The sequence below is a fragment of the Equus caballus genome, chromosome 27 (genome assembly GCF_041296265.1).
Source record: "Equus caballus isolate H_3958 breed thoroughbred chromosome 27, TB-T2T, whole genome shotgun sequence".
Lineage (NCBI taxonomy): Eukaryota > Metazoa > Chordata > Mammalia > Perissodactyla > Equidae > Equus > Equus caballus.
In genome coordinates this window covers 43,619,560-43,643,624 of record NC_091710.1, presented here as the reverse complement: position 1 = coordinate 43,643,624, position 24,065 = coordinate 43,619,560, and the positions used below count along the sequence as shown (strand labels likewise).

Genomic DNA, 24,065 nt, shown 5'->3' with positions numbered 1-24,065 from the left:
ATGCGTCACGTAAGAAATTCCCCCAATTTTCCACCTCACAACCCTCTGAGAAAGCCCTAGTCCTCTAGGGACATGCTTTTTTCCAGATTCCATCCAGCTTCATAACCTAGGCCACACAACCACCCAACTTCACGGTGTGTATGTGTATTTTTTTTGACTAATTAGCGCATTTGTCAAATTAAACTATTAATATCTTTTGCAAGTCATGTTTAAGGAAAAAGCAGAAAGATAAATTACTTCAGAGTCAGAATTCAGATTTTTATTTAACCAATATTTTAATCGCGAAGTTTGATGCATATGTCACATACGTAGATAAATACATAAACACCTGTTCTTGTCTGAGTGTTTAGATGTCCGACCAGACCAAAGTCCTACCTAGGCAAAAAAAATGAGGCCATGGGGCCACTTTGATTGCAGTTTCAATGGCATGCTCCTGGATATTTCAATTTGGTGAGTCTCATATACTAATGGAAGTTGCCAATGTCATATCAGTGGGGGTCCCTGTATCCCAGGGTATGTGTGCTTAGAAATCCTGGATTGAAATTCATCTTCTCTCGGCTACAAGGTCAAGGCTCAGATGTGTTACCTCTTATATTTATATGTTTATGTCTATTATTCACTCATATCAATCTCTTCTTTACTCATGTCAGTTCATCTGTTTCTCTCTGATCTGTGACATCCTTCAGTCGATTGTCAGTGTTGGCTTTTTAATGTCTGAGGACAGCTTCTCTTCACAGCAGAGGTTGTTTACAGAAATTTAGGTCTTCAGTTAATGTTCAGTATACCAGAGATACAAATTCAAAATATCAAATTTTCCTTTACTAAACATACAAATTGAAAAATCAAAATTTCCTTTAGTTTTTAGCTTCCATCATTCTATTTGTAAATTTGGTATTTTTAAAATAATAAAATAAGAACTGTAACTCTCAGGGGACTTTTGAAAAACATTTGATCAGTTGAGAAGACTAAAATCCCGTTACTTAATAATTAGCGCCATTTAGAAACACAGTTAAGTACATTCCCTTAAAAACTTCAGTTGTATTTATAAATTGGGTATATTTGATTTTTAAAAAGCTCTTAATATGTTTGACTGGGAAGGCAGTAAACCAGATTTTCCGGAGTACTTAATCAAGCCTCAGTAGTCAGCAGATATGCTAGGCATTGCCAGCCACTGGAGATACAACTGTGAACAAAACAGAACAATGAATAGCAATGAATAGAACAGAAAATATCCCTTGCCTTCATGGAGTCTACACTCTTAGAACTCTTAAATTCACCCAACTCTTGTAAATCCAGTAAACCAAAGTTTTAAATGAGGAGAATGTCAACGTCAAAATTCTTATGCGTTTCAACTTATAATTGCAAGTCTAAAATCAAATGACACATTTGAATGAGAATCACAGAGCAAATGTGTGTCTACTCAGCGTCTCTACTCATCTGATATGTCAATACCAAATGTACAAAGTGTTCTTAAGCCTGATTTAAAAAATACTAACACTGTAAAATTGATTTGCTTTATCATTTCTCAATTTAATTCTAAACCTTCCTAGTAGCGAATGCTGGGGTTATGCAACTGAGTCTCCCTGATGGACAGTTCAGCACCCAGATGCGTGATTGTCTCAAGCAGGTTGAGAGACTGGAAGCTAGGACCAGGGGCCGAGAGATTGCATGAGTGGAGTGAATCTTCCCACAGGGCAGATGGACACGCTGAGTCTGAGTTTAACGGCGGCTGTAATAACGGGATTGCACATCCACTTTCTTTGCATAGGATTGGTTTCACAATATGCTGTTTGCTAGATTCAAACCTTACCTTCGTAACCTCTTTAGATGTTGTCACCTGATTTATATGGACAAATTACTTAGCTGCCCCAGCTGCTCCTACTTTACTTTACTATCTGATTCCATTCAGCTGACCCGATCTATGGACTGCCTGATTCTGTCTGGCTGCTTGACCTTGGCTGCAAGGACGTTCTGTTGAGTATGGATGCTGGATGCTATCACTCCGCAGCAAGGCCCCCATTCAGAGGTGGCTGAGGGGAGCTGTAGCTCTCCTCCCAAAATAGCCATCAGCCCACCCCCATTCTTTCATATGAACAATGACTGTTTTCTCAGTTTTAAGTCAAGTGCAATTCAAACTTACTCTCCAGAAAATTCCTGGCTGAGCCCTCCCTTCAAACCGGTTCCCTCCTCTAATCTCCTTCTCTATAGAAATTCTGAAACTATCATTGCTTCTTTGCTTAAAACCCTTCAGTGGTTCACATTGCCCTGGGAATAGAATACAAAACCCTTAACATGGCCTGCAAGTCCTTGCATGATCTGGCTCTTGCCTTCCTCCATGACCTCATCACACACCTTTCTCTTATGCTCCAATTCTAGCCTCACTGGCCATCTTTCACCAGAAGCCAAGATTCTTTCCTACCTCAGGGCCTTTGCACTTACCATTCCCACTTTCTGAAACACCATTTGCCTCACTCTTTGCTTGGATGACTCTTCATCCTGTAGGTCTCAAATGAACTGTCATTTTTTTCATAGAAGTTATTCTTCTTTGTAGAACTTAGCACAATTTGTGCATTTATTTGCTTATGTAAACTAGACCATAAGCTGCATGGGGCCATATCTTTGCCCAGCACCCATCCAAGTGCTGGCATATACAGTCGATAATTATTTGCTGAATGAATAAGTCTCACAGTTATCACAGCAATCACCATCAGCCTTCAGTCATAACTATTATAATCATTCATATAACCACTTCTGGCTCATGGTAGGTACTGAGTAATTGTTGAATTGAATTGAGTTATCTAAATGTCAGTATCTCATGCATTCATTAATACAGTTATTTTTTTTACTTTTTGGTTCTTTACACATTTAGTCTTCTGTAGCTTCTTAGCAGTCCTCCTACAGGAAAGAAGACATTTTAGCAAAATGTAACTTTGGGGGGACTATCCTTTCCTAACTTGTAAAAAAAGTCACTGAACATTAGCTAATTGATGTACGGTTAGTAATACATTTTGATTAGCGTAAATCTAATTGCCACATGCTACCTAGTGATTTCTATTTTTTGGTTGGTTTATTTAGGTGAGTTACGCTGGCCCCAGGTTACAGAGCACGGCCTTGAGGCATTGAATGGAAGCTCTGGTTCTAGATTCTATAAAGCTTGTGGCTTAAACCCCGCCCCCTCTGCGTGGTTCTCCAAGAACCTTGCTGCCCCCCAAGGAATTCAAGCCTTGGAACAGCACCAAATTGTGCTAGAGCGCCTGAGTCTTAACCCTTTAGAACCTGCTGTTTTGTTTTTTGCAGGATCAGCCAGATAAGCTCGTAGCCCCATCACGATTTCACATCCCCGTCTCTGCACCTTGGCCCCACTGCCTGTGAAACAGCATAAACAATGATTTTGAACGTTGCATCGTCACAAATGGAAAAAAAAAAGCGCAAAAATCTCAACTAAAACACCATGCTGAAGCAGAAAAATGAGGTTTGTTTTTGTTGTTTGTAACACTAAAGCGTTTTTGGAAACCCAAATGGGGAGACAGGCGTGTTGGAACAAACGGGGGCAGTCCCGCAGCGTGCTGGGGGTCCGCGGCGCTGTGGCCGCGCGCCTTTAACGCGGTGACCTGCGCGTCCCGGGCCGGCGTCCCGAGCCCCGCGCGGCGGCCGGGGCGGCGCATCGCCCCCGCCTCCCTCCCTGCGCGCCGCGCGCATTGTTGTCGTGTAGCGATTGGTTGTTGGACCAGAAACAGCTGTGCGGAGCCGTGCTGGGTAAAGGGGCCGTGGACCCGAATGCAGGTTAGCGGGCTGGCGGTCACTGACGCCGGGGGCTCGAGGGAGAGCGAGGAAGAGCCGGAGGCCACCTCCGCTGCGGTTTCCAGGCGGCGTGGACCAGGTGCCCGGGCGTCTGCGGCTGTCGGAGGAGCTCCCGGTGGCGCCCCCTCCCCCGGCTCTCGCTGACTTCGGGGTTGGCGCAGGTGGGCAAGGCTGGGCGCCGCAGATCTCCCTGTTCCCACCTAGGGGTTTGTCTCCTTTCCTGCGAGGGAGAGGAACCATCCTAAAAATATGTAAATATCCAAGCGCTGGGCCCTCGCCAAGGTCCCAGCGCCGCCGCAGGGCGTTTGATGTGAAAATGAGAAGCCCGACAGGATCTGTGCTCTGACTTGAGGCAGCTTGGTGATTAGCCCGAGCCTGGGCGGCTGCCTTGCTTCCTGCCCTTCAGTGGCCATCCTGCGCTCTCGCGCCCGAGCGGCGGTGCCACCGTGCGGGGCTCGATCGGCAGGCTCCGCATCCTTGGCAGCCATGGCTCCCGTCGCCGCCTCGGCCAGTAAGTAGGAGCATGCCTGTGTAGGGGGCACATGCGTGTCGGGGCACACACACGCGCGCACACCCGCGCGCGCGCACCACCCTGAGCCTTGGAAGGAGGAAGATTGACGAGGCGCTGCAGTCGCGAGGACGACTCGGGCTCTTCCTGGATTCGGCCGGAGCCGGCCTGCCGCAGCTGCTGTCTGCAGAGCCTGCTCGGATCCCTGTGCACACGCGCCCCCGCTTCGAGCCTCTGTAATGAAGGCTGCCTCCCAAGGACTGCAGGGGAGGCAGAGCCAGCCTGCGCCCGGGACTGCGGGCCGCGCGGCTGATAGGCCCAGGGGGACACGACTTGGACACTGTCATCCCCACGCCTCGCGCTGAGCCGCTGGGTGCGGAGGGTCTGCCGCCACCCCTCGGGCTTCCCGGGCGCCCGATCCCGGGTCAGCCCCAGAGGCCTCGGCCTCCTCATTTGTTTGGGTCTTTTGTGCCGTGGCTCACAGTTGGCTAAGCACTCCTGCGCTGAATCGGGCCATTGTCTGCGCTCCCATTGCTTTCACGCTGCAAGTCTCGGCGCCCCCACCCCGCCCGCCCCCTCTCCGCCTCCTCCTGGCCGGGGAGCCTCCTAACGTGCCTTTCCCCCCAGGAATCTGGAAGCTATAAGCCAGGCGGATTGCAAATGAAGTGTAATGCATTGTGGGACGTGTGTAAAATCGGAGCCTTCGCCGTGGGGGTGTGTGGGGGCGTGGGGAGGGCCGGACCCGCCGCTGGCGGTGTAGACGCCGACGAGGAGGGGCTGGGAAAATGTGCGCAGAGTCCGCCCGGGTCGTGCCCGCCGTAGACGGATGAAGCCGCGCGCTGCGCCCCGGCGCTGAGGCCCGGAGGTTCGGGCCAGCAGGTCGTCCTCCCCACCATGAAGAAGACCCGGAGCACAACCTTGCGGCGCGCCTGGCCTAGCTCGGATTTCTCGGACCGGGCCTCGGACCGCATGAGGTCCCGCAGCGAGAAGGACTACCGCCTGCACAAGCGCTTCCCCGCGGCCTTCGCGCCCCAGGCTGCGCGGGGCTACATGACATCAGGTTGGTACCCGCGTTGCTGCCCCCGGGCCGGTGCCGCGGGGCGTGCTCGGTGCGCCGCTGCCGGGGTGCTTGGATGGGAGCACCGGCGGTGATGGATTCGATAAGTTATGGGGAAAGCAGGAAAAAATCAGCTCCCATCCACCATTTTGTACCTCCGCAAGATCCACAGCAGGCCCTCTCAATATGGGGTTTGAGAGCTATTAGTTAGGTAAAATAAGGGAGGGGGACGTGCTGGGCATTTTGGCTGCAGGAGGATAAATGCCTGCAACCTCCGGTGCAGCTGCTGCCTGGAGCTTTGTGGCAGAGCCTGCGTCCAGGGTTGCCTGCGGTACCGGGCTGGCTTGCTCCTGCATTGTAGCCGGTTATCCTAGTGGGTATTGGAACAGCCCTATTTTCTTAAAAGGGAACAGGTTCCATGCACAGTTCTGGATGCTTTGAGTCTGGACGAGTTCTGCATCCATCTCAGGCTCGTCTGGTGTGCACGCCAAGAACTGTGTTGGAGCTCATTGAATGCCTTCTGTGGGGTAATGGTGTGTATGCGGACTGGATGCTCACATGGTTCTGCGTGGATTTAGCATATGTTGCTTTGAATTAGGGTGTCTGGAAAGCATGGAGGCTGTGTCATGTGTTTGCGTATCAGACAGGAAGGACAAACAATCCGAGAAATGGAAATGAAGACTTCGAAAGAGGTTTGCTCTTAAAATGCAGTACTGTTGAAAGCATTTCCGAAGGAGCCAGTTCCCTTTGGAAATACAGCCGAATGGCTTCTGTGTGTGAGTTGGGAACCCAGGAGTAAAATTCTGGAGGCAATGCTGAGGAGGAAAATCCTGGAACTCTTTCATTGTTTTCTTCTTGCTTATAGTTGACCACTTATATGTGATGATGTGTAAGACATCAATATTTGCTTGTTTTTCATTCTGAAGAAGTTAATTTTCTTCTAAACACGATGCCATGGAAGAACCGAGGTTGTATTTGAAACCACATACTTGACCACGTCGTTCTAAGCCCTGCCTTAACTGGAAAGATTGCTTTAAGCCTGTGGTTGGTATAGCCTAGCTTTACTATCTTCCCCCAAAACAGCAAGTTTTTTTTTTGAAACTGGGGCCAGTATCTCATGCTTTAAAAATGTCTTGTGACCACATTTCTGTGAATATAAAACCTAAATAAAATAACCAGCTTTTTTATTGCAAAATCTGGCCACACAAGGATGTTGTACTATTTTGGCAAAAAAGGCTCTCTTGATTTTTCTCTTTCATGAAAAGCCAAATCTGTAAAGGAAGCGACAACTACAGTTTACACTTCAGTTGTTTAATTCAGTCACTGCTGCGATTGCTATGTGCTTCAGATTTGGGACAGTAAATTTTGAAATACACCTAAATCCACATCTAACCTCGAAACATAGATGTACATAAATGCATGTCTGCGCTCAGTGTTCAGGTAATCCCAGGGTTCGTGCGCTTAGGGTTTGAATGTCTTCATTCCACACTGAGTGGTTCCCCTTGTTTTTGCTCCTCTTCAGGAGCCAGTACTGATACCAAGTATGAAGCTCTAAGAGGGCAGGTGGCCATAATTTCTTCAGCAAACCTGCGAGTCTCTTTAATGATTTCAGGCACATTTCCATGGAGCCTATTTTTATCTCTCTTGACATAAAACTTCGTTATGATCACATTTTCATTCTTTGGTAAACAACTTCTCTGCTATTGCCAGTCCTGCAAGGCATTTTTGAGGGCTTGAGGAAAAAGCTTTTATTTTTATTTGATCCCCTTTTCTCGTTTCATTTCTTGACCTGCAAATGGTGAGCTGGCCTTATGATGACATTGAAGGATAAGCTGCTTCAGGTTGCTGGTTTTCTATGCAGATTTCCTGTTAGGTTACTGCTGAGACAAGAAAACCAAAACGTGGGGGAAGAAGAGCTGTGTCATTCATTCAGCATTTTATGGCATGCTCCCTAAAAGCAAAGTGTCTTGCTGGATTCCCATGGGGCTATGGGTTTGGATATAGTACTATTTTGTCCATAGAGGAGAGCTATTATTTATTCATCATTTTAAATATTAGCTAATACTTGTAATAAAAGGTGTTGGTACTAATGGAAGGAAATAGGAAATATTAAGAAAAACATGTACAATGAACACTAGGAGATTAGGTGGAATCTTTCTCATGTATCTTTTTGGGGGGGTACGTATGGGGGTATCTTATCAATTTCCTTTTCAAATATGGCTCCTTTCCAAATATGAGTCTTGATAGGAATAGATGATATATTGAAACACTTTAAGGTCTTTTTCAAGAAGTTCTCTTCCTCTGAAGAAGTGTAAAGGAAATCCACTTGTATCAAGTTAGTGACTCTGGATACAAACAGAGCCTTTGTCACAGAAAATGCAATAGAAAATGAAGCAGCTTAGAAACACATGCGGCTTTTCATATTTCTTCTTTCTGTTTGTGCAGTCATTTGGCGTAATAACTAGTGGGATTATCATACTTCATTTTCAGTAAAAAGAGTTTTTTGTTGTTGGGTTCAAAGGACAGGATAAGCCTCTTCAGAGATGTACTAAATAAAATAATTTCAGCTGAGACTATCTTTAGAAATCCCCACCAACAAATATTCCTTAAAAATATGGGGAAAAACTTTTTTTTTAACTTTAGGAAGGAGAGATCCTTGGAAATTTTAATAGCTGTCCTTTTGGTCTAGCGTACTTATTACACAGTAGGTACTTCAAGTTTAACTCTGTTTATTAAGGCAAAATTGCAGGCATTCCATAATAGCTTTCTAATGAGACAGCACGCTTTCAAACGGTCTTTTCTCAACTAATAAGTAATTACCAGTTTGAAATGTGATTTATAGCAATACTCTTGACATTTAGCCTTGTTTTTTTCATATACCTTCAGGATAAACTACACTTAGGCTCAGAGATTAAAACAGGCACATATAAAACTTAAGGATCCTGCAAAAGGACAGTTAGATAGAGAATTTTGAGACTTTAAATCTTGAAGACCATTCCTTATAGGACTGTTTTAGCCTCCAATTCATGCTACCACATCTGAAATAATCCTAAGAATTCACAGGCCTCCTGGCAACCAGCAAGTTCACAGGCCAGGAGATGAGTTCATTGTTCATCTTGAATATTAATTTCCCAGCGGTAGTTTCTGGGCAGAAGAGGGAACATCTTGCCTTTTGTTCAAATCAAGATGAATAACAAACTGTGCACGCATTGTCTGAAGAATGAAAGAAGTTAGACCCACTGGATGTGGGAGCCTTCCTCTGCATTTTCTAAAACTGGAAATTATGATATTAAAGAACTAGAGATAAAAGTGAAACTACCCCCAAAGAGGGAAATATCTGTGTAATTCTTCGGGCTTTCTATAGGAAAACTGCTCGCGTGCCTCCACGAAATGATTTTCAAGGCCCCAAGCCCTTCGTTGATGACGCTGTGAGAGCGTTCTCTGTTAGAACCATGTGGACTGTGACCTCTTTACACAGATCATGCTACTACCTTGTCCTTTTCTTGCCTGTCCTCTCGCCCAACTCTGGGGATGGGTGCTGCTTTGTATCCCACAGGTAATGCCACCAAGTTTGGAGACATTCTATTAATCAGGAATTTAAAGTGGTTTTTCCACTATGGAGGGTCTACAGAGCATGTTTGTAAAAGGTGTTGTTGATGAATGAGACGCCCCCAAAGTCCTGGTACTTGTAGATTGACACTTGTCATTTTGAAGAACGGTAAAGCAGACAGTTTTAATACTGTGGCTTTAAAGAATTCGAAAAGAAAGAGAAAACAAAAGCCCCAAACTGACGTCTTCAGAACATTTAAGTCAGTTTTGTCTGCCAATCTAACTGATGTAATCAGTGGAGAGGAATGGGCCGCACATCGCCTTGATGAGTTCATTAGTTTTCGTTTTATGGAAACTAATTCTGGGGCACAGTTGATTGTGTGTCCCAGTTCCTTATGTTCTGTTATTTTAAAAGATGTGAGCGTTTTCTGGGAGTGGAGGATGGACACTCGAGGTTCTAATCTGGGCCTGCCACAAACCAGCTGTGTCCCTGGCGAGTAACATGACCCCCCTCTGTCTGTAAGGGGTCCTCCTGGTCCACGCTTCCATCACAGAATGGGGCTCTGCAGTGGCTCTGGAATGAGCGAGTGCAGGATTTCTGAACACTTACACAGACATCATTAGAAATAACCTTTGCCCTTCCTGCTTATTGGAGTCATGTGCTTCTGTATGTGGGGTCCGTGGGAATGGTGCTCATTTTGCAGTGGAGTCCTATTTCCTGTCGTCCCCAAATGTTACATGAAATGTCTGTATTAGGGCTTGTCCTGGTGACCAGAGTAAGGGGGTGGCAAGATGATGGATGAAGACCTGGCAAATTATAATCATATGCAAGGTTTAATCAACAGCATCCTGTGCCTCTTTCCCCTCTTTGCAGAGACCCATTTTCAGCCTAGCTGCTCCAACTGTGTTTTAATTTGAAACTACCTGTGTTGACTCCTTTCATCAGGCAAGTGGAAGTGAGGAATATTACACTTGGTGGTGAATGACTTTATTTTTTATTTCCCAGGAGAGCATGAATGTGCTTACAAAAGGTCACCTCTCTTGGTATTTCAATATCTTTTACACTCTTGTGAACGTTTTTATTTGAAAAAAGGAATACGAGTATATTGTATAAAAACCTTCGCATTTTTATACCTCCAGAGCAATTCTGGCTTAAATTCCCTATACCCGAGAGGATTAGGACAGTTCAGACAATGGTGTGTTCTTTGGTACAAGGTTGCTTATGCTGAGCGCAGATACAACCAGAAGCAAAATCTGGTTAGATCCTTGCTGGTGGGATAATAAGCTGACTTTTGAATTTAGGACAGGCTTTTATAGATCAGTCATAGAAGCCATGCGACGCCTAATCTATAAGGTATAAAGTAGAGACTCTTGTAGTTTGTGAGAATATAGACTATAGTCAACTGTAAATTAACCTTAAGAAAGAAATGACATGGGTGATTTTTTGAAGTAAATAATAAACTTTTCTTTAAGTAGTTAATCCCCAGACTATTTTTATTTGACATTGGAATGCGCAACCAGTTGGTCAGAAAATCCTGTTGATTTCTACCACCTAAATATTTCTAAAACCTGCCCCTCCCTCTTCATCTCTCTTTAAATCATCTTCTGTTCTATTACAGAATCTCCCAAACTGACCTCTCTTCCAGTCCAGTTCATCCTCCATGTGTCCCCAGAGGGTTTTTGTGTATTTGTTTTGGTTTTCGTTTTATAATCTCTCCTAAGGCAAAACTGGTCACGTTACGTCTCTTTTCAATGTTTCTCATGCCTATGGATGAAGTCCTGGACCAAGGGTCTTCACGGCATGACCTCTCTGACTTTTTCCACCCCCACCTCCCTGTGCTCCAGGCTCTGGAAACTCTTTACCTTCAGCACTACACCTTGTTGTCATTTTATGCCTTTTGTAATTTATGTCACACTGCTTAGAATGTGCTTCCCCTCTTTACAGGTCTGATAGAATCCTGTTTAACCTTCCAGAACCAGCTCGTGCACCCCTTCTCTTTCAGTCTTCCTCCAGACCCTTCCTAGAGGGAATCACTCGAATGACATTTGTTTTCTACTTGTGTTGCAGCAGCAGGGTCACATTGTGTGCATCACGTGGGTCACGTGTCCATCACCTGTACTCGTCATTGAGTTCCTCAATGGCAGTACGTTTCTTATTCACACCTCTATTTTGCCACAGAGCTTGGCACGTATCAGGCACTCAGTAGATGTTTATTGGATGAAGGAATAAAACATGGCTACACTTATAAAGTTGGGTGAAGAGATGTCTTGAGCTCCTGATGTTAGTCGTCCTTTCATAACTATGAAAGTTCTACTTATGCAAGATTCTACTCTTCAAGGACCTCCTATTGTGGTTGGGAGACAGGACCAGCTCTCAATGAGTCCACCATTAGAGAGGAGTAAATAATAGCATATAATCAAGCATCAAGTGGGGGCGTTGATATGGTTGGTATAAATGGAATAGGAGTTCAGAGAAGAGAAGGATGTCAGTTAGAAAAGGCTGTCTGGAAGGGAGGACTTTCTTGGGTCTTGAAGGACTAGGTAGGATTTGAAGGACAGAGAAGGAGAAGGATTGGGGAAGGTTGTGAAAGCAGTATGAACCAAGGTGTGAAGCCGGAAATGAAAATGTCTGTGTGAAATTGGTCCTCCTGTCACTTTGGGGCGTAACTAAAAATAACATGTAGCCAGGCCAGGTGGGATCTTGAAATGTGGTGGAATTCACAGTGTATGGAGTAGGTAATACATTTGTGAATTTGAGAGAGAAACGATGAAAGGAGCATTTTAGGAAGAGGCGTCTGGCAGGGGCTTGCGGGATAGATGGAAGAGATGAGTCTCGATGTCAGAGACCAGCTGGGAGGGGGCTGAGGTGATCAAGCAGTAACGTGATGAGGGAACACCATGGGACAGTGTCCCCAGCACCGCTAGGCATTAGCACATCACCCTCAAGATTTTTTTTAACCATGTCCATATACCACCTGTACTGTTACTTACCTAATATTTTTATTTAACTTGACCCAGTTTTTTATTTAAATGAATTAAAAAGAAAATTTGGTATTTTATGTGAAATCATGGGTTTCATTTGATGAGTCTATTTTTCTAATCCCCATTAGAGTTAATCTATAACTATTTCAGTAAAAAATATTCAACTGGGTACCATGATGACCGCATGTGCCTGGGTGGTACTCATGCCACAGAGTGGAAAACCTGTATTGGCCGAAGAAGGAGGGATGGAGTGAGGAAGAAAGAGAAAATCTGGGAAAGCACAGGCTATTCTTTGTGACTGGATTTAAGAGGTGAAAGAAAAGAAAAGGTGAATTGGAGATTTTTGTTGGAAGAATGCAATAAATGACCAGGAAGCTGTGGGAAATGGAGCAGATGATGAGTTTCATTTTGGACATAACGTGTTGGTTGTCCCAGCAGAGAAGTCCTTTCGTCACAAGTGTCAATAAAGGTCAGAGGTATAGTTTGGAGGTAATCCACTTCGCAGTGTTAGTTGAGAACATGAGACTAGCTTAGCGTTTTGTGCTTAACGTTCTGCTTAGACGGGAGGATGCCTGGCTTATTTTTATTTCCAGCAGATGGAGGGTCAGTTGGATTCTATTAACTGAGTTCTACTTTAGTTTCTGGAAACCTAGAGAATCAAGGTTAGGATTGCTTGGAAATTGTCTGCTCTCCTGTTCCTAAAAGTAAAGTGCTTTTTAATTCTTGGGTTTGTTTTATTAGTGTTTGCGTTTATTTAGAAGCTATTGTATTGTTGATAAAAGGGATATGCTTTTGATATCTGGAGTCAGGTTTGAAAAGAGTGAGAACTATGCAAGTAGCAGCACAAAAGACCAGACCAGCTTTGTAAATAATGTATATTTCAAACATCTGTCATATACCTATTCAGTTGAAAAATTATGGCTTAGGTAATTCATACACACAGTTAAAATCTCCATTTATCTTTCTGCTTAAATCTGTGATGGCCCCTCCAGGCCAAATTTTCTCTTTTTGAAGATAAAAGAGAGATATTTGGCAGATGCCTGTGGGTATTAGGGTAGCAGGACTGTATGCCTGGCCATATCTTTCTGATGGCCGTAATTTCAGAGGGTGGGACCAGCCAGCTTTGCAATTAACACCCCTACCTCACCCCTACTGCAAATTCCTGTCTAGTTGATTCCCCTAAGAAAGCTAATAGACCATTTATAGCTTTCGGCATAGTCGGCTTTTGCTTTGAAACCATTTTATTATTAGATGAATTGAAGGCCCCCGTAGTGATTGAGGTACATGGAGTATTTGTCATTTTTTTGGCTGCCCAGCGTCTGAACTCCCGTCCTAGGTCTGTGTAATTCCCCATTGTTATGGGTTGAATGGGTCCTCCCAAAAGATGTATGTTCAAGTCGTAACCCTTGGTACCTGTGAATATGACCTCTTTTGGAAATGGGGTCTTTGCAGATGTAATTAAAAGGTGTGGTCATACTTACTGGAGTAGGATGGGCCCTAAATCCATTATGACTGATGTCCTTATAAGAAGAAGAAAAGAGACACAGACACAGGAGGAAGGCCATGTGAAGATGGAGGCAGATGTTTAGCGATGTGTCTACAAGCCAAGGAAGGCCAAGGGGATTGCTGGCAACCAGCAGGGGCCAGGATTGGAACGGGTTCTCCCTCAGAACATCTAGAGGGAAACAACCCTCCTAAGCCCTGGGTTTCTGACTTCCAGCCTCTAGAGCTGTGAGAGAGTACATCTCGGTTGTTTTAAACCACCCAGGTTGTGGTACCATGTTTCAGCAGCCCTTGGGAACCAGTACACCCAGCCTGGTGGGAGACAGAGCCCTCGTTTCTCTATGTAGACACTGAACTTGCCATGGAACTGCTTTCCTGGCATCGAGGGCATGGGCCTGTGACCTAGATTTCACCAGTTACTCCTTTCCAGTCTTTGAATCTGGTGCTCGTAGGGCAGGGTGGTGGGGGCCGTGAGACATATTCGCTGGGGTACAGCGGTGTTGCAGGAAGACAGCATTCCTGAGGCAGTGGGGCAGCCGGCAGGTGGTGTCGTCTGTGGCAGTGGTGGCGGTGCCAGCTGCCGAGTTGGGGCTTGGCAGTGGCTGCTGAGGAGTCCTCACTGAAGTGTCTCGGGCTGCAGTATTTCTAGCCTGGGTCCCCAGGCTTCCCTGCGATCCTCTGACTCACTTATCTATTTCAGTCAATTCATTTTCTGAGAGGCTGTATAGCACAGATTTAGAACAGAGACACAGGCAAGAGGCCTCCATAATCCAGCCTTTCCATCACTAGCTGGGTCACCTTGGATAAATTACCAGTTTTCCCAGGGCCTCAGTTTCCTTACCTGCAAAATGAGAGTAATAACGGTACCTACCCGTTTGGTTTTGGTGAATTATGTGAATTAATATACGTAAAGCACTTAGAACCAAGCTTGGCATGCAGGAAGTGTCGTATCAGTATTACTTGTTATCAGTAATGTTAAAAGAGCCAGTGTGGGTTTCTGTCACGTAGAACTACGAATCTCAATGGACACAAATAGAATGTCAACAGGATCTCAATAGTTGTCACTTCAAAGCCTGATAGAAAGAGAAAACTGCATGTAAGCTACACAAAGATGTGCAGTTGAGTTTTACTTTGCAACCTTGTTGCCTTCATTTTGTAACAAGCTTCCAAAACCCTTTGGTTTTCCCCCTTCAATAATAACTTAGTTTCCCTCTACCTTGCATGCAGCTTACCTGCTAGTGTTTAAAACTCAGTTCGCCTTAGCTCCTCCAGGAAGCCTCTTTGCAAAGCCTGACGGAATGATTGAGCTGCACCTTCTCTGCGTTCCCGTCGCACCCTTTGTACAGCTGTGAGGTAATTTACGTGTATGTCGTCATTTGCTTGTCTGGTCCTCCTTCTAGACTGGAAGCTCATTGAGAACATGGCTCATGCCTCTCTTGGATTTGTTCTTGCAAGTGCCAGGTGTGCGGTAGGAGTTTAAGTGTATAGTTCTGGGGACCCATTGTCTTGCTGATGTGCCTGTTAGTGTCAGTGAAATCTCTGACCTCAGTTTTTCACTTCTTTCTTTAACCATATTCATAGTTGGAGCCCTGAGGGTTGATGATAAGAAGCCTCCAGGGTAATTGTGGCAGATCCATGATCTTGATCCATTGACATTGGGCCAAAGGAGTAAACTGGGGCAGTTTAGTTATTCACCGGGTTGTACATATGTGTATAGGCTTCTGTCTTGGGATTTAAAAAATTCCAGCGTGGATCTTTGGTGAAATCATAAAATAATATAGCTTTTTTTGAATCCACCAAACTTCAAAGATAAAACATCACTTTAGATTCGGTGCTGGAGTTTATAATTAGAGTGGGGCTTCCTGTTAACCTAGTGAATTCATTTCAAGTTTCATTTTGATTGGCTTTACAATCATTGAAGAGTATTTGGATGTTTTTTCCCCCACACTTGCTAACTGGTTATTTATAATGAAGACAATGGGCAGCTGTTGGTGAACTTTAAAAAATCCTTCTAAAGTCTGTTGAGCTGGGGAATGAACATGCCCAGAAGAGCAGAGCGGTGTGGATGGTCATAGTGACAGATGGATTTTTCCACATTGTAACCGTGGCTTCAGTTTTAGGTTCATACTATGCCTTTATACACTGGTAGAGCATTGCAATTTGGGGTTTTGAAGTCAGACAGTCATACAGCGGTGTCCTGGCACCTGCTTGCTGGCTGCATAATCTTCGTAATTTATCTGATCAATCCTCTGTTTCTCCTCTGTAAAATGATGATAAAATAGTACCTAACTTATAATTATTATGTGGATTAAATGAACAAATGCATGCAAAATAATTAGCATAGTTCCTGACACACAGTAACAACTTAAGACATTTTCCCTGCTATATTGTTATTTCTTTGGGGACATAACTGCAGGATTGACTCATTCCTAAATATTTTGCACCTGAGGCTGCACAAGAAGGGAGACAATAGGCAATTTGTCCAAGGTCAGCTTCAGTTAAAAACAGCTTTAAATCTTATTCTTATCAAATATTCCATAGAAATCAAATATTCCATTCCTTATTGATTTTGGTATGTGATCTGCTAAGAAATGTACAGAATTATTCATTTACCTAAGTGGGCTCGCTTGTCCTTGAATTTCCATCTTAGGAAAAATAGAGAATTGTTGTGTATTCAATATTCCTGTGAGATAGAAATCTAAGAGAACTTGGCTTCACCTAAAATCAGGGAAATGGTGCCCCATATAATCAGAGATGCTTATGTTGACTTTCCAGTTGAAGATAAAGAAAAATGCCTCTTCCGAGCTGAGGGATGAGCTCTGTGTTTGTATGTGTTTGCATATGTGATAAAAACGAGTGTCACAGAAATGCGACTTGAGAAGGGGAAGCTATGAGACTCAGGTCTGTCCTTCAAGGCCAGTTTTGAAAGTGAAGCCCAGTGACATCTCTCCTCCAAACCAAGTGCATTTTCCTCCTTTGATGAACTTTAAACAGTAGCAATGGACCCGTGGACTCTCAGGTCAGAATGTCCCCCTGGGTTGTGTAATGGGGGAGCCACCATTTGGGATCTGCTTTTCACACGTGGTAATATTTCAGCAGCTTGCCTTAGAGCAGATGGTTTGGCAGCAGGGCTTGGGGCTCTGGGATGACAGCCTGAGCTCGGGAGGAGAAAGGGTTTCCCCCTCCTCCGCAGCTTTCAAAGCTGCCACCACCTCCGCCTCACCTCACTTCCCAGGCAGACCCGTGGACCAGGGCCAGCCAGGATCTGGGAACTTAAAGCTTCCCACTTTTGCCTATTAATTTTCAATGGGTTGCCCCCTCCCCAGTTTCCCCTTCCTTAAAGTCAAGGGGAAAATACCTACAGGAGAACCTCAAGGGTATTAAGCCGCTTGCTTTATGTGGTCACGGCCAATGAATTCAACTTCCAAAGCCTCCTCTAATTATAACTCCAAAATATGACAAAAGCGTTGGCTTTTGTTGGTTAGAGCCTAGTTCTTGGAGTCTGCAGATCTTGTTTTCCCATATGTTGTACCCTGCTTGATGTGGGTGATTTAAACGTGTGGAGCATTTCAAAGAACATTTGTTTGGGAGGCCAAAGTAGTGGTGTACCATCCTGATCTTCATGGCCAGAAATGGAGGTTTCCATTGTCAAATGCAGCTGGAGGGGCGACAGTGCGTTCCCTCCAGGGAGGCCCTGTAGAGTGTCGTCAGGCTGGGATTGATGCTGTGGGCTTATGTAGGTGTGGTGAAAGCTTATGTGGTGTTGCGTAGTCAGGCCCTGAAGGCTTCTGTTCAGCTTGGCGGTGGGAAGCCAGAGGTCAAAGGGCCCGGGACATAAGTACAGGCATCCTTTCTCCATCTGGGAATGTGCTTCCTAACAGGATAACAACAGAGTTCCTGTGTGCGCCTGAATTGTAGATGTTAAGAGGGAGCCTTTTTCCCCTCAATCCCTTTTCTCCCAGGAAGGAAACCACTGTTTATTGAGCATGTACTTGGTACCAGCCAATGCCTAAGAGTGACTTCATTTAGTCCTCAGGACTATCCTAGGAGACAGTCATTAATTAATATTTTAAGCAGTACAGATGATAAAGCTGAGATTTTGTATATATACACACACCTTTTAAGTCGTGTGTATTTGACTATTAGTCCACATGTTAAATGTTATTAAAACGAACTCCTTATTTTTGAGTAGATATTTAACGTTTTCTCTCACTTACCCCAGTGGTTCATCTTGCACTCCCTCTGGGGACCCCACTTGAGAGGCCTGTGTTGTACTGAGAGGACAGATTTTAGAGCTTCCTGCATATTCTAATAAGTCTAACCTCAAATATTTGTGTATGTTATTTGAAAATAATCTTTAGTCTGCCAGCTGAAGTTCTTCTAAGAATTACTTTACTTTGCCCACATAATAGAGTCTCCTAAAATCTGGCAGCGGGTAGGGGGGGGACTATGGCTGCAATATTTCTCTGCTGCTGTTTCTTAGCCTTCCTCTTCTCATCACCTTGGAGATCCCCATATCGTGAGCTCCTCAGTTGTCTTAACTGGCCTCGTGTTATCAGGAGCTGTCAGTCATGTGGTGAACATCCCTGGTTCTTGGAGGAGATGAAACAGTTGGGATTGCACAATTCCTGGGTTTTACCTTGTTTGGCATAAAGATGCCTGACAACGAAAATTGAAACTTCAATATGGAAAGAAGTCCCCCACATAAGCATAATTTCATTCATTTCTAAACCATCATCTTCTGCTGACTCATTTTCTCTTGTACTCTTCTTTACCTTTTTAGTTACGAAAAATTGCTGAAGAAACATTAGATTTAGTGCAGTCTAACTTTTGCCATCTGTTGTTGTAAGAGTTTAGACTGAACTTTATTTTGAGCGTAACAGTAGGCCAGGATCCAAATAATTGAATAATTTGACAGTACCCAGCACAGTAACTTACAATGACAGTATCAGGGGGCAAAGAAGGGAGAGTTATATGGGTCTGAATGGTGTGAGATGGGATTAAGTCCAAGGTAATCAAGAAATTAATAAACTAGGAATTTTGGTGAATATCGTAAAAAAGCAATATAGATGTTAACATTGGGTAAATGGACTACATCTTTGATAAGAATCAGTTAACTGGTTTAGGGCACATGAGATGTATATTATAACATCCTCAATTTGGGGGAAAAGAAAAGAGTATCCATTTTCTTTCTATGGGGCAGAGATTCCCCACAGGAGGGTCGCTGTTGGAGAAAATCCTTTACACTTTCTCCCGGTTTTTCAGTGGTCAAGGAGGATGAGTTGTTACCCATGGCAACGTAGTGAATGTGAATAATGTGAAAGCATAATCTTCGTTTAGTATTTCTGCTTGTAGGAGGACTTGCAAAATCTAGCACCTACATAATCCGTGGAGTGTATAACATTTAAAGTAATGCACATAAAGCAAACTGCTGTTCTTGAGAACATCGGAGACCAGTCACGAAGCTTTATGATGTACAGTGTATTTTCAGAAACACAAACTATCTCTTTTAGACACTATGCAATAGTTAAAAATTATATCTCTTATTAACTCTTCCCCTGTTTTATGCCTAATCGTGAACACTGAAATTCTTTATATACTATACGTAAAAATACTAAGTAAATAGAAAACAAAGTTTTCAGCTCTTAAATAGAAAAATGTGATTTATAGTTTGTGTTTTTAATTTTAGAATCAAGGCACCAAAATAGATAAACTCAGAGAATGAAAAAGGTCAAATTCACTTGTGTTCAATTTCCTAAAATTAGAATTTCTTATTATGTACATATCTATCGTTTTAACTTCTTATTGCCAGGAGGGCAATCTGGGACAGATCTGATGAGTAAACTACTTCTTTAAAGAAAAGAGTTTAAGGATACGCGGTAAATTAGACATATGGAAATTACATTCGTCTGAGTTGGAAGACTTTTCACAAATTCACGGTGCCCTGTTGCTTTGAGAAGATGAATAATTTGCTCCTCAGGTACAAGTATATTTAACTCTAAAGACTCCTTCTTAGTCATGTATTCTTTTTACCTTTTTTTTCATTGTAGTAAGATACAAAGTGTAGTATTTTAATTTTTTTTTTTGTAAGATTTTATTTTTTCCTTTTTCTCCCCAAAGCCCCCCGGTACATAGCTGTATATTCTTCGTTGTGGGTCCTTCTAGCTGTGGCATGTGGGACGCTGCCTCAGCGTGGTTTGATGAGCAGTGCCATGTCCAAGCCCAGGATTTGAACCAATGAAACACTGGGCCGCCTGCAGCGGAGCGCGCGAACTTAACCACTCGGCCACGGGGCCAGCCCCGTATTTTAAGTTTTTTCAGTGAACGGTTCAGTGGCATTAAGTATGTCCACGTTGTTGTGCACCATCACCGTCACCATCCCTGTAACTGTTTTCATCTTGCAGAACTGAAAGTCTGCCCATTAAACACTGACTCCCATTCGCTCCTCCGCCCAGCCGCCGGCAACCACCGTTCTCCTTTCTGTTTCCGTGGATTTGACTCCTCTAGGGACCTCATATGAGTGAATCATAACAGTATTTGGCCATTAGTGACTGGATTATTTCACTTAGCATAGTGTCTTCCTGGTTCATCCATGTTGTGGCATCTGTCGGAATTTCCTTTTTAAGGCTAAATAATGTTCCGTTGTATGTATATACCATATATTGTTTATCCATTCATCTGTTGATGGACACTTGGACACTTGGGTTGTTTCCACCTTTTGGCTCTTGTGAATAATGCTGCTATGAACATGAGTGTGTACCAATATCTGAGTCCCTGCTATCAATTCCTTTAGATAAATACCCAAAAATGGAATACTGGATCATATGGTAGTTCTATTTTTCATATTTTGAGGAACCGCCATACTGTTTTCCACAGCCGTTGCACCATTTTTCACTCTCAGCAACATGCACAAGGGTTCCAGTTTCTCCACATCCTCTCTAACACTTGTTTTTTTTTTTCCCTTTATTTTTTTTTGAGGAAGATTGGCCCTGAGCTAACATCTGCCACCAATCCTCCTCTTTTTGCTGAGGAAGACTGGCTCTGAGCTAACATCCATGCCCATCTACCTCTACTTTATATGTGGGATGCCTGCCACAGCATGGCTTCTCAAGCGGTGCCTAGGTCTGCACCCGGGATCTGAATCAGCAAATCCCAGGCCGCCGAAGCAGAACGTGCGAACTTAACTGCCATACAACCGGGCCCGTCCTTCCGTTTCTGTTTTTTTGGTAGTAGCCATGCTAGTGGATGTGAAGTGGTCTTAGTCATGTATTTTAGGAAGTGTAGATATTCATAGCTTCACTATGTTCGGATGATCTTTCTTCTCTGGGAGGTTGGAAGGAGGTGGAGTGATCTCTGCGTGGTCCTCTCCTGCACAGAGAAGCATGATGAGTTTATAAGAAGGTCACAGCCCTCTGGTTAATGAGCACAGTGGAAGGTAAAGGTAGAGCTAATACATTAGTCCCCCCCTTATCCCTGGGAGATACGTCCCAAGACCTCCAGTGCATGCCTGAAATTCCGGATAGTATCAAACCCTATATATGCTACATTTTTTCCTGTACTTACATATTTGAGGCATGATAGCAAAAGTAGTGTGTATTTCTTTTTCCTTCTTCACAATTTCACAGATAGAAGATTGGTTCTTACGTAGATTTTGGCAACCTCAGCATACAATTTTTTTCTTTCGTTATTGAGTCAAGAACTTTTACCTTTTCACTTAAGCACTTTATTTTATTTCTCTTTGGCATATCTGAATTGCCAGCACCACCAGTCTTGCGCTTTGGGGCTGTTGTTAAGGAAAAATAAGGGTTACTTGAACACAAGCACTGCGATACTGCAACAGTCGATCTAATAACCGAGATGGCTACTAAGTGACTTATGGGTGGGTAGTGCGTACAGCATGGATGTGCTGGACAAAGGGGTAATTCACATCCCAACGGAAACAGAGGGGGATGGTGCAAGATTTCATGATGCTACTCAGAATGGCGAACAATTTAAAACTTATGAATTGTTTGTTTCTGGAATCTTCCATTTAATATTTTAGGACCGCACTTGGCCAGGGGTAACTGAAACTGTGGAAAGCAAAACCGTGGATAAGGGGGGACTACTGTACAACAAAAGGATTTCTAATTTCTTGTGCTTTTATTTGAATATTATTTTTTTCCCAAATGAGAGACATAATTGCATGTGAGTACGGTCAACTTCTAATTATTCAAGTGTTATTCCTCTTTGCAGTGGATGTTATAAGGCAGTTCTGTGGGATGTACAGAGGGGAGCCCATACCCTCATGTTGCCTGAAACCTAGTTGAGAGCCTGGAATATACTTGGAGGTGGACTGCAGAAAACAAAGTGTTGGACTTGTGAAAAGTCCCAAGTTGTAACCAAGGGGTAATGAGAAGTGTGGCATGAAGTTGTCACGGTACGTTTGGCAGTATCAGCATCGAGTTGTTACTGTCCTTGCATTCTGGATATCCTCACCCTGAGGCAGCCAGGATAGGAACATTCTGTGTAGACTGTGGTTCCCAGACACCGTCTGTGGACCAGTGTTGAGTTGGTTCCTTCTGCAGAATCATCCAGGGAGCTTGTTAAGCAGATACACCTCTTGGCCTCATTCCTCAAGCATTCAGATTTGTAGGTTTAGGATGAGGCTCAGAAGTTTGTGTTTTTAAGAACTCCCGAGGTGATTCTGATGTGCTGTTGGGTTTGGTAGCCACTGATTTTGCCTTACTTGCCCAGGACAATGAGCCTCTCAGTTCATTCATTCATTTATTCGCTCACTTCCCCTCACATTCAACAAAACAGTACCGATTGCTCATGTGAGGACCTCAACACGTGTACTTGTTTTGGAAAATTATGATGAGTTCTTGCCTCCAAGAGTCCCACAATTCTCCGGAGACATATAGGAAACAGTGGCAGGACAATGTCATGCAGGTTATAATGGAGCTGGTTAAGGGGTGCTGGAGCATCACACAGCAGGAGTGCCTAACAGAAACCCAAGAGGCCAGAAAGGACTTCGGAAGAGATGCTGTGAGCCCTGAGTCAGCCCTTAAAGCCAGAGTCAGCTGGGCAGGGGGGCACAACTAGGAGGAGAGAGGCTGAAGACATGGGGGTTCACACAGGCAGTTCTCTACCTTCGGAGGCTAGCTGGGAGTGGTGGGAGATGAAGGCAAAGAGTAGAGGCCAAGATCTAGAAGGATCTGAAATTTCAAAGCGAAGAGCTATAATTTTACTCTGAAGATCATGAGTCACAAAGAATTTTAAGCAGGGGTTGACATGCTGGGATTTGCCTTAGAGAGAGATCACCCTGGCTCAGGGGGAAAATGGATTGAGTGGCCTAGAGGAAGAAATTGTTAGGAGGAGAGTGGATATAGATATGCTTCTAAGGGTAACAGGGGCCAGAATGTTGAGGAATTTCATGCCAATGGCGTCTGTATCCTCCTTGAAGCAGGAAGTTGGCTGGCGCTATGAGAGGTGATGGGCAAGATGGTGAAGAGTCAGATAGCTGTGTTTGTACCAAAAGAAGGATGTGTAGACCAGTTAGTGAGCAGCTTGAAGAGCCCAGCTGAGGCCAGCTACCATGAATTTGTGGTGGCATTTAATTTTAAATTTAACTTAATGTGATTGAGCGATTTTCATAATTAGTGCTCTCTAGTCTGAGTACAGAAGTGGAAAAACCAGACATTTGGATTTTTTCTAGGGTTGGCATTTTGCCAAGCAGAAGGATCAAGAGTAATAAGTTGAGGTTCCTTTTCTCCCTTGCTCCAACTTTGGAGTGAAGTCAGAGCTGGTCAGCTCATTTGGGGGTGTGGTCTTGTTGTAAGCACAGGTATGATGTCTGAGCAGGTGACCCATGGATTCTGCTTATCTTCCAGATGAGTCTCTGCTGATGTGGTATTCTGAATACTGAGAACGTAAATCTAAATTAGAAAGAAATACAACCGGCAAAAGTTTGAATCCTGTCCTTAAATTGAGTCATCCAAAACTGACTTTTAAAGTTGTTTCAAGAATAATTCAAACCACAGTATAGCATCCTTGAGAACTTTTTCTTAAGGACCATCGGTGTTCTTCTCTAGCTCCAGTCAAGAAAAAGTGATCATCGAATTAGGCCTTTGTCAGATGGGACTTGCTGTGTATATAATGTTCCACTAGACAATACAATAAATATAACTAGGGCTAGAATTGCACTAATTTGGGATAATTAGGAGGAAGACTTGTCTAACTAAGTGAAAGATTTAAATTTTACAGAATGTTTAATGGAGTCATTCCTCGCGTGTCCTTAGCTATCTAACAAATGGATAAATTATTTATAATTAGCATATCAGTTGTTGCCATATAAGAGATTGCTCCTTTAGTATTTGAAAACAGGTTATTTTTTCCTTCTTCAGTAATTGATTTGGTTCCTTGAAACCTTATTTATTCCACTTATTCATACTAACTAAATAAAGATGACCTTCAGCTCATCCCTATCCCTTAACCCCCAAACTCCCAATTGGTAGATTTCAAATTAACATAAAATTTTGTTATATGGGAGGACAAGGTAATTCTGCATCCTTAAAGATATCTTGGAGGTAGGAGTGTGCGTGGGTGCTGGTGTGACATCCTAATTATTGCCTTGTTTTGCCCTTTCTGGGACTTACCCAGGGCTGTACATCTGTGAAGAGCTACCAT

General features: G+C 43.8%; 1 protein-coding gene across 4 annotated transcripts in view; it reads left to right on the top strand.

The window, feature by feature from the left end:
- The window catches only part of STOX2 (storkhead box 2), a 154,479-nt gene that overhangs the window by 45,691 nt on the left and 84,723 nt on the right, over positions 1-24,065 (top strand). The window contains exon 1 of one of the 4 annotated variants that reach the window (XM_001491926.7): positions 3,707-5,369. The exons of 2 other annotated variants lie outside the window; for them this stretch is intronic. In XM_001491926.7, the coding sequence (XP_001491976.1) occupies positions 5,204-5,369 (166 nt within the window). In that variant the 5' untranslated portion in view covers positions 3,707-5,203. Of the gene's footprint in view, positions 1-3,706; positions 5,370-24,065 lie in introns of those variants that run through there. One more of the 4 variants, XM_070253231.1, reaches the window with a different exon arrangement.